Source organism: Babylonia areolata, chromosome 11, assembly GCF_041734735.1.
Source record: "Babylonia areolata isolate BAREFJ2019XMU chromosome 11, ASM4173473v1, whole genome shotgun sequence".
In the NCBI taxonomy this organism is placed as follows: domain Eukaryota; kingdom Metazoa; phylum Mollusca; class Gastropoda; order Neogastropoda; family Buccinidae; genus Babylonia; species Babylonia areolata.
The window spans coordinates 37642956-37653429 of record NC_134886.1 but is presented as its reverse complement, the minus strand read 5'-3'; the positions used below and the strand labels follow the sequence as shown (position 1 = coordinate 37653429).

General features: G+C 46.6%; 1 protein-coding gene across 2 annotated transcripts in view; it reads right to left on the bottom strand.

Moving 5' to 3' along the window:
• LOC143287717 (uncharacterized) overlaps nucleotides 1-8548 on the bottom strand; it is a 55944-nt gene extending 47396 nt beyond the window's left edge. The window contains exons 1-2 of one of the 2 annotated variants that reach the window (XM_076595941.1): nucleotides 8012-8548; nucleotides 3507-3794 (exon numbers count right to left, since the gene is read on the bottom strand). In XM_076595941.1, coding sequence (XP_076452056.1) covers nucleotides 3507-3682 — 176 coding nt within the window. In that variant the 5' untranslated portion in view covers nucleotides 3683-3794; nucleotides 8012-8548. The remainder of the gene's footprint in view (nucleotides 1-3506; nucleotides 3795-8011) is intronic. The other variant, XM_076595940.1, reaches the window with a different exon arrangement.
• Nucleotides 8549-10474: the final 1926 nt, after the last annotated feature.

Sequence of the window (10474 nt, the reverse complement as noted above, 5' to 3'; positions counted from 1 at the left end):
TCTCCAGCACTACCCTTTCCCTGCATATTTGTGTTCACTGCAACAGCTGTCTTCTCTTGAAAGAGAAGATGACAGATCTGTCATGAATCATAATAGCAGTCCCCTTAACTCACTCAGCACGGCCAGTCCTCTCTTCTCCTCTACACAGATCCCTCGGATGTCCAGTGGGTGTCTGAATGACCCAACCTTTAGCTTCCGTCGTCAGAATTGTTGTATTCTTTGTCAACATTCACCTCTTCAGTATAAGAGCCTTCCGCTTGCAATATTTTGATGATGGTAATTGGGATGAAACGCTGTTAACGTCGTCTCTTTCGCCGTTCATATGGAGAGGGTTAAATTAATAGTAGTGTTTCATTAGTTGTTATTGATGGTGATTGTGTGCATCTTCTTGTGAATAATTTAAACCCTGATATTTCACATGATAGTGTATTAAAAATGAAAATCCTTTCTTGAAGTGTTTGTGGGTATATGGAAAAACTGTATGGATGAGGATGTTGAACATTGTGGTTCTGCTCGAAATTGTCCAACAAAAACTATTGAGTCATAGCATATATTCATGGCATGTGCCATCATACCCACAACAAGAAACAAAGAAAAGCAAGCAAAAACGAAACAAACAAACAAACATGTTGAGATGGCATTGAACATACATGAACATGTTGTGCATGACAGAGTTCCATCCTGTCTCCTTCAAATTTCTGGAAGTGGTTATATGAATTGTTCATGGTGAGAGCATGATCTCTTGAAATTCAAGTCAGACTGGTTTTCAGTTTCAGTTTCAGTAGCTCAAGGAGGCGTCACTGTGTTCGGACAAATCCATATACGCTACACCACATCTGCCAAGCAGATGCCTGACCAGCAGCGTAACCCAACGCGCTTAGTCAGGCCTTGAGAAAAAAAAAAGGTGAATAAATAACAGACAAGCTTACATAAATAGATAAATAAATAATAATTATAATATAAAAAAGGTAGTAGTAAGAATAATAATAATAAAAAAATAATAATAAATAAATAAGACATCAATGATGATAAATAAGCAAATAAATGTAAAACATGAAGACACACATACACACATACACCCACACATGCATAACAGATATGCACCAAACATGCAGTTTCACAGATATGAAAGCACAGTCAAATACATATAAACGTACATGAGCTCCAACACACACACACACACACACACATTATCCTGCACCTCCTCTACTCCCCTCCTCCACACACTCATTTCTACAGACTGGTACTGTGGCCAAATAGACAGAGTGCTGGGTTCTCACTTGAGTATCCTGAGTTGGTTCCCCAGCTGGGTGAAGATGTGGAGATTTTTTCTGATCTCCCAGGTCAACGTGTGCAGACGGGCGCAATAGCCGGGTGGTTAAAGCGTTGGACTGTCAATCTGAGGGTCGCGGGTTCGAATCACGGTGACTGTCGGCGTCTGGTGGGTGAAGGGTGGAGATTTTTACGATCTCCCAGCTCAACATATGTGCATACCTTCTAGTGCCTGAACCCCCTTCGTGTGTATATGCAAGCAGAAGATCAAATACGCACGCCAAAGATCCTGTAATCCATGTCAGCGTTCGGTGGGTTATGGAAACAAGAACATACCCAGCATGCACACCCCCGAAAACGGAGTATGGCTGCCTACATGGCGGGGTAAAAACTGACGGTCATACACGTAAAAGCCCACTCGTGTGCATACGAGTGAACGTGGGAGTTGCAGCCCACGAACGAAGGAGAAGAAGAAGAACATGTGTGCAGACCTGCTGGTGCCTGACCCCACTTTATGTGTATGCACTTGCAGCAGATCAAATACGCACGTTAAAGAACTTGTATTTCTTGTCAGCATGTGGTGAGTTATGGAAACCAGAACATACCTGGCATGCACCTCCCCGAAAAGGGCTGTGGCTGCCTACATTGGTGGGGTAGAAACGGTCATACACATCAATAAAAACCCACCCAGACAAGTGAAGGTGGGAGCTGCAGCCCAATAACGCAGAAGAAGAAGAAATGATGCCCATCCTGGTGTATGGGAAGGGAGCTTTGGTCGAAACTGCTCATTTTGCGTTGTGGATGATAGAATAAATTAATGTCAAGTGTGTTTGTCCCGTGCTGTATTCATCGAATTGCATTACTGACGAACAGTAACGTCTCTCCCTCGACACCCCCACCCCTCCCTCCCCATTTCTAACCAATCTTTCTGATTCACATTGGTAGGATATGCATGGTTGAAGACTGACAGCACAGCATGCAGCGTGCTCACACACACCCAGACGTCTTTCTGTGTGGTGGACCTCCGATCAAACTTGAACTTACAGTAAGCCCCTTGTTTAATTTTTGATAATGATGAATGATATGGATACTTATATAGCGCCTACCTGCCTCGGCCGGAGACCAAGCTCTGAGCGCTTTAACTCACTCAGTACGGCCAGTCCTCTCTTCTCCTCTACACAGACCCGTCGGATGTCCAGTGGGTGTCTCAATGACCCAACCTTTAGCTTCCGTCGTCAGAATTGTGGTATTCTTTGTCAACATTCACCTCTTCAGTATAAGAGCCTTCCGCTTGCAATATTTTGATGATAGTAATTGGGGTGAAACGCTGTTAACGTCGTCTCTTTCGCCGTTCGTATGGAGAGAGTTAAAATGTCATTTGCACAACAGGCTGCCTTCCTGGGCAGAACCGACTGACGGCTGACACTGACGGCTGGACGCACTGACACCATTCGTTTACTGTCATTCAATCAGGTTTCAGTCACGCACACAAACACACAGACAAATATTTAACCTTTTATGTCTATGGCCACTTTATTTTATTTACCCCGCGATGTAGGCAGCCATACTCGGTTTTCGGGGATGTTGGCATGGTGAGCATGTTCTTGTTTCCATAACCCACCGAACGCTGACATGGATTACAGGATCTTTAACGCGTGTATTTGATCTTATGCGTGCGTATACACACGATGGGGGTTCAGGCACGAACTGGTCATATGGGAGATCAGAGAATTGTGCACCCTTTACCCACCCGGCGCCGTTTCCGAGATTCGAACCCGCGACCCTCAAATTGAAAGTCCAACAGTTTAATTAACCACACGACTATCTTTCAATGATACATGACGCTCCCATGCATTCTCGACGAGTATCAGTATCAGTACTGTAGGCTCAAGGAGGCGTCACTGCGTTCGGTCAAGTCCATATACGCTACACCACATCTGCCAAGCAGATGCCTGACCAACAGCATAACCTAACGCGCTTAGTCAGGCCTTGAGAAAATAAATAAATGATAAAATAAAATAAAATAACAAAAATTAAAAAAAACAAATTAATCCATAGATAAAAATAAATAAATACAAAATAATAGATAAAAATCATAAAAATACTACTGATAATGATAATAATATTTACAAGGCGCAAAATCTTGATGAAGTCAACTCTATGCGCACAAAAAACAAAACAAAACAGAACCAAAAAACAAAAAAAAACCACAGAAAAACGACTCAACGACTTACCCATGAATGATGCCCCTCCGGGTGTAAGGGAAGGAGCCCTGGTCGAAGTTGTTCTCGATCCAGTCCACGTACTGCTGAATGTAGAGCTGGCAGTCGTCTTCAGACAGTACCCCGGGTACCACCGTGTACCCCGACGTCTCTAGCTCCTCGCGGTTCTTGTCGGTCAGCAGCGGCATGGTCGGTGCCAGAGGAAGGGTGGGTGGGCTGGAGGATTGTTGTCACTCTTCTACTTGGGGGTGGGAGTGTTTGCGTGGGTTGGTGGGTGGATTGGGTAGAGTTGCTGGCTTCCTGAAACGGGATGGTGTATTACTGGGTTAAGTTTTGTTTGTTTGTTTTTTTGTTTGTCAGTGTAACGCGCGTGGATGTTTGCCTGGCTGACTCTGTCGGTTTGTCTCTCGGTCTGTCTGTCTCACTCCCCGCCTCCCCACCTCTCTCTCTCTTCTTGATTTTGTGTCACTGATGGATCCCAAAGTATCCGATACCCGCCCTGCCCCCTATTCCCCCCTCCACACCTTCTGGTAGTTGGTAGTCCACTGAGGTCCGAAGCTGATTCAGTCTGTGTTCTCAAGGAAGAAAGCGAAAGTGGCCTCGCACTCCAAGACTGGAAGCAGACAGGTGCCCGCGGGCAGATGTCAGAACGGTAGTCTGGTGTTCTGGAACGAGAATGTCGCTACTGCTCTGTGACGTCTTTGCAATAGCGTAATTTTGTCTATTTTTCTTTTTTTTTTTTCCTTTTTTTCCCGCTGTCTGGGTATCTGACTGTCGTCTTTTGAAGCTGAGTCTTCAGCAACATCAGCTCAGCGCTTGTTGAGCCAGTTCTGTCGATCCAACACTTCTTGGTGTGTGACTTGAATTTGCCCTGCCAAGTGGTGCTCATGGTTATGTGCAGCGACCTTGTGTGGAATTGTTCTGGCTGCTTATATGAATACTGTGCCCACGATACGAGGTCCAGGGTTCACACACTTAGAACAATGAAGAAACGATCACGGCTTTGTAGACCTTGATTTGTGTGTGTGTGTGTGTGTGTGTGTGTGTGGACAGTCTGATGCCTTCTGGAAGCAGCTTTAAGCAACAGTTACCCTCCGTTCATTCCAACGCAGTTTTTATCAACCTCAATTATTGTGCATAATTCGAAAAATTAGAATTTATGCACTATTATTATAATGGGTATTTTGCAATACCCTCTCTTCCACCAGTCTCTGGTTAACCAGGGAAAACTTCGCGCTGGACTGCTCGTGCGGAGCCCCTCAGGGGCCCAGTGGTCAGTGTCCAGCCTATGGCATTGGCTGTCCGGCCGCTCAGCATCCCTTACAGCCCGTACATATTGAGCCTACATTGTGGGTTTCGTCACTTTTTGCAACTCCTGACATTCCTTTTATGAACCCCAGTCATTGTGCATACTAGTAATGGTTGTTGTCGTTGTCGCTGTTGCATTAAGTTTCCACAGAAATCTCTGCTGCGGCTGCAAGAGAGATGTTTTGCCGTGTGATCGGTGACCTTGCCTATCTTGCAAAAAAAAAAAAAAAAAAAAAAAGAAGAAAAGTCATTGAAGCAATGGGCGTGATCTGCACGCTGAGACGACAGAATTGATTGATCGTTCAACGGCCGCGGGCTGGTTCTAATTAGCTGAGACAGCTGCCCACAACTGGCGACATTAGGCACGGTAAGACCCCAGCGTTCAATACTGATGTATTCGATGCGTGTGATAATGGTAACGTGCCCATTTCGTGCTGTACATCTGTAGGCGTATCACCATCCATCTGCCGGATCAGTGAGAAATGACGATAAGGAGCATTGTGTAGTGCATGCAATGACATATATAATGCAGTATTGTGTAATGTAGACTTGTTTCAGGGCGGGGACTGGATGAAAAAAAAAGCGCACCAGTGCTTATCGATTATCCTCGAAAAGAAAGAATTTTGTCTTGTCTTGTCTTATCTTGTGTGTTGTTTTCCAGTCCCAAACTACCCTCCTTGCTAGGTTTAACCCCGGGGTTATTCTGGTTTAACCTTTAATGACCCCCCGGTGTCATTTGTGGCTAGTTAAGATCGAACCACCCGTCCCCCACCTTCCACCCCTGCCTCTCTGTTTAGAGATTATCCCTTTTCTATGGATTTAATCAAGCTACTGAAAAAGGAAAGGGTGTCATTCTGAACTGGTCTTTATTTACACCCATCTTTCAAGGCCGCCTCGTCACCACTTCACTGACATTCAATGTCAACTAAACAGGGGAAGTGGGATCAATTCTGAGTAAAATCCCCCCCCCTCTCCGAGGGGTGTGGAGGCGGGACCATTCGAAGCTAGCTAGAAAATCGCCCCCCCCCCTCCAACCCCCCCGCCCTCCCCCCCAATCCATTACGAAGGGGTTGGGGCGGTGAGGTGTAAAATGTAAATAGTGGGGCCAGTTCTGACCAGCTGCAATTTTGCCCCGGGGTTCAATTTAGACTGAACTACACAGACCCAGGGTTAACCAATTAATGTGGACCAGCCAGATCATACCACCGGCTTCAAAGCAATGATGAAGCTGCTGTCCTGCACTACAAGTCCCGAAGAAAACCTTGATCGTATCAGCGAAGTTAAGATTATAGGTCCATCTCCAGTCATTTACAATTACCTACGAAAAAAAACAAAAAAACTTAAAGACGATTGGGAACAGAAATAGGAACATTAGGCTGAGAGAGACACTTAAAGACAGAGAGACAGATAGATGGAAAGAGAGAGAGAGAGAGAGAGAGAGAGAGACAGACAGACAGACAGACAGACAGACAGAGACAAACAGAATTCAGAACTCAACGTTTTGTTTTGTTTTTTATTCAGAGATTGAGATTTTAGGTAGTGGTCTGTTCTTTCAGTCTGTCGAGAGAGAGAGAGAGACAGACAGACAGACAGACAGACAGACAGAGACAGAGAGACACACACACACACAGAGTGAGACGGAGACAGACAGAGAGTGAGAGACTCCAAAAGAGCCGGCAAGCAGCCATAAACGGAAGTAGTCAAGCGTGACATTGTCGCTTGACTGAGTTCGCCAAAGCCTGAGGGACGGACAAACTGCTATTTAGTGATATTTTTTGTCCAAGCTCAACGCTCGGCTTATATTATCACAGATTCACATGAACGAACAGTTGGTCCATCAGCAAAGTAAGAGCTGCATGATAAATGGTTTCTTCACTGCAACGGGAAGTTATTTTACGGCTTAGTCTTTGGTGAAGGACTATGACTCTCAAACTAAGAGTCAAGATTCCACTGACTGTTACTGCTTGGGTCTTGGGGACTAGGTGGCCACAGTGACCATACCAATGCCGAATGTCCTCAAATCCCCTTGGCCGAAAGAGTGGGGGATATAACTTGTGCGAGACACTCTCCACCATAATCAAGTTCTATGAAATATGATCGTTCTGGACCAAAATAGTCGTGGCGGCACCTGCCTTCTCAGCTGTACTGATGGTCATTGTCGGACACTGTCATACAGTTTTCTTGATTTGCAGGTGTTGCCTTGTGGGGTGCCTTTCCAACGTTTCCATCCTCATCCGAGAGACTGGGCCAGCAAGGAAGAAACTGAGCTGGGTTTTTTTTAGCACACACACACACACACACACACACACACACACACACACACACACACACACACACACACAGAGTCACGCACACACCGATTGAATGAGTACATATGACTGGGAAAAGGCTATCGGGATTTGAAAAAAAAAATCAATTTCCCGCTGGTAAACGACCTTTGTAAAATGCAAAACCTTGGATGTGGATGTGGTGTATGTGTGTGCGTGCGTGTGTGTGTGTGTGTGTGTGTGTGTGTGTGTGTGTGTGTGTGTTACACAGGCATACAATCAAACAGAGACATAGTGTGTGTGGTGGGGGAGGGGAGAGAGATGGGGGCATGGCAGAGGAATGGGGTTGGGAAAGTCAACAGAACTGAGAAGAAAACTATACTAATTTATTTGTTTATTTATTCACATTCATTTCATTCCTGTACATCGGATTTGTTTGAGTGCTTGGGTGATAACCAGCGTGACACTGCTGCATGCAGCCAGCAGTCAGGAAACATGAAAGGAAAGGCGGTACCATTAACCCTTTCACCGCCAGTCAATTTAGAGTGCAAAATTCCCTTGTGCTATAAGCACAGAGAAGATGGTGTCTGAGAATAGTTGGGGATTCTCCCTATGATGTGTAGAAAACATGGCCTATCCTACCATCGAACCATAAGAGCAGTAGGTTCATGGATAACAGACCCATGATCTGGTCACCTTTCAGTGACATGTGTCCTCTGCCTAGCTTGTGCATAATGCGAGTTTGGCAGTGAAAGGGTTAATGATACAGACTTGCCGAAATATATATATTGGCCTGTCATATGGATGATGTGGCCGATACAGTGGAGGGTCCCAATTATTATTCACACACACACACACACACACACACACACACACAGGTAGTCAGATAGGCAGACAGAATTACACACGCAGACTACGTGCGTGTCGTTTAGTTTAGATTACAATTCTGTTCACCTTCTGTCTTCTTCGCAGCACCGATTTTCGCAGGATCTGAGGTTTGTAGCTCACTGCTCGATGTTCCCCTGAATCTTCTATAATGTTTTTTTTTTCTTTCAGCCTGAAGGGAATTGTTACGGTCGCCACCAACTAACCACTGCACAAACGATTGAAGAAAAATCAGAAAAGAAAAAGAAAAATATCACAGCCCACCTCGACACTGATGCTCGGCTCAAAATGCACCGCCGGAAACACTAAGACGTTAGTTGTTTATTTCAAGCGTGATAATAGAACCTGCAGTTATCATCATCGGCTCAAACTGTACGGCCGAAACACTAAGACGCTAGTTGTTTATTTCAAGCGTGATAATATATAGAACCTGCAGCTATCATCCGTAACACACACACACACAACAACAACAACAAGCAGTCTGCCTGTCTACACTGTACAAGTCTACGTTCGGAGACGATAGCTAATGAAATGAGTCATAGCCAACACGCCACAAGGTGAACAAATCACAACGATCCGAACGGTTGCCGTCGGCTGGTGTGTGTAGCTACTGCTGCTGCTGCTGCTGCTGCAACAGATGGGCGATGGCATGTCAGGTGATTTCCTTGCATGCGATCACTGCATGGGGTGTGCTTGGAGGGAACATTGATCACCGGCCACGTGTGGTAGGCTACGTAAATGTGTTGACCAGACGATGGATGGAGAAGGTGTGTGTATGTGTGTGTGTGTGTGCGCGCGTGTGTGTGTGTGTGTGTGTCTGTGTGTGTGTGTGTGTGTGTGTGTGAGAGAGAGAGAGAGAGAGAGAATGCGCGCGCGCGTGTGTGTGTGTACACAGTCTGCTAAAAAGAAGAAGGTATATGACAAACGCGTGTCAGTGGACGTATATGGCAACCTTTACTTTGCTCTCCTGTAGTCCCAGCACTGGTGGATTAGTCATATCCTTTCTGGTGGGGAGCGCTCGGGGTTTAGTCTTGAGTGACCACTTCTGAGTGTTCCTGCAAGCACGGCAGTTCTCCTGGAGAAGTACCAGCTGCTGTCTCAATCTCCTGCCTTTCTCACGGTCCATTTGGGCAGGTGGATGGGATGAATTTGTATTTGTATTTCTTTTTATCACAACAGATTTCTCTGTGTGAAAGTCGGGCTGCTCTTCCCAGGGAGAGCGTGTCGCCACATCACAGCGCCACCTTTTTTTTTTCCTGCGTGCAGTTTTATTTGTTTTTCCTATAGAAGTGGGGTTTTCTACAGAATTTTGCCAGGAACAATCCTTTTGTTGCCGTGGGTTCTTTTACGTGCGCTAAGTGCATCAGTGCTGCGCACTGGACTTAGGTTTATCGTCTCATCCGAATGACTAGCTTCCAGACAACCACTCAAGGTCTAGTGGAGGGGGAGAAAATATCGGCGGCTGAACCGTGATTCGAACCAGCGCGCTCAGATTCTATCGCTTCATAGGCGGACTCGTTACCTCTTGTGATAACTCCACTAACAGCCGTAGGACGTCATCGTCGACTCGACCTCTGGAGCCTTCAAGTGCTTTGGTGATTTTTTTTTTCCCATGGTGTCCTCCTCTTATTTTTGGGGAATATCGGGGGCCTGAGCCTTGCCTCTCGGCGTTCTCTCTTCTGGCAGCCTTGAGCTTCTGGAGCTCGGGCCTGTAGCAGCATCTTTTCCTTTCTCTCGGGCGACAGCTTTTTGCGGAGATCCTCGATGGGGTCCTCTCCCAGGAGAGGGTTTGCAACCTCCCACTCGCTCCGGGGGTGGGTGGGATGGGGGTGGGGTGGGGGCAACCTATCGTGTGGCCGCTGGTTGGGGTTTGGGGGCCGAGACCAGCGGTGCGTGCGTTGCTTCGGCTTTCAAGCATTTGAGAGAGGAGGTCGGGCCTCCTGTTTGGTGGATATGTCCTTGTCCTGGAGGACATTTTTTGCCCCGTGGAAGGCCGGCACCTTTGGCATAACGTGTTCCGACCTGATGTGGTTGGCTGTTGTCCACACGTTAGAGCTGGGCAGCCTCGGTAAGTGCCCCTGTCGGCAGTTCACGCATTTCCTTTGCAGTGCAGTGCACGTTTTGGCCGAGCGTCTTACCCCCATGTTGGGCATGTGGCCTCTTTGGCTTGGCACATCTTCTCGATGTTCCCGTGTCTTTGGTGTTTGTAGCAGCGCGTTACCGTTGTTGTGCAGGGGGTCACAGGGTACGCATTTACATTTAAAGATTAAAAAAAAAAATTTAGAGCCTTCGGGAGTCTCGTGGACAGGGTATTGAGTCTGACTGCCGTGGATGGGGCTCAGTCAGTCTGGTGGGCCGTCTTTAATTTCGGTTGTCCTTGGAGGACGTTTTCGACTTTCAATTGAAAATCGTCCATTGATTCGTTCGTGGGTACGTCACTAACGACACCCTCCACCCTCCACAGTGGGGACGGGTACCTAGCACCATACCGCCATCTCCCGCTCCGTGGTCAGATTCAGC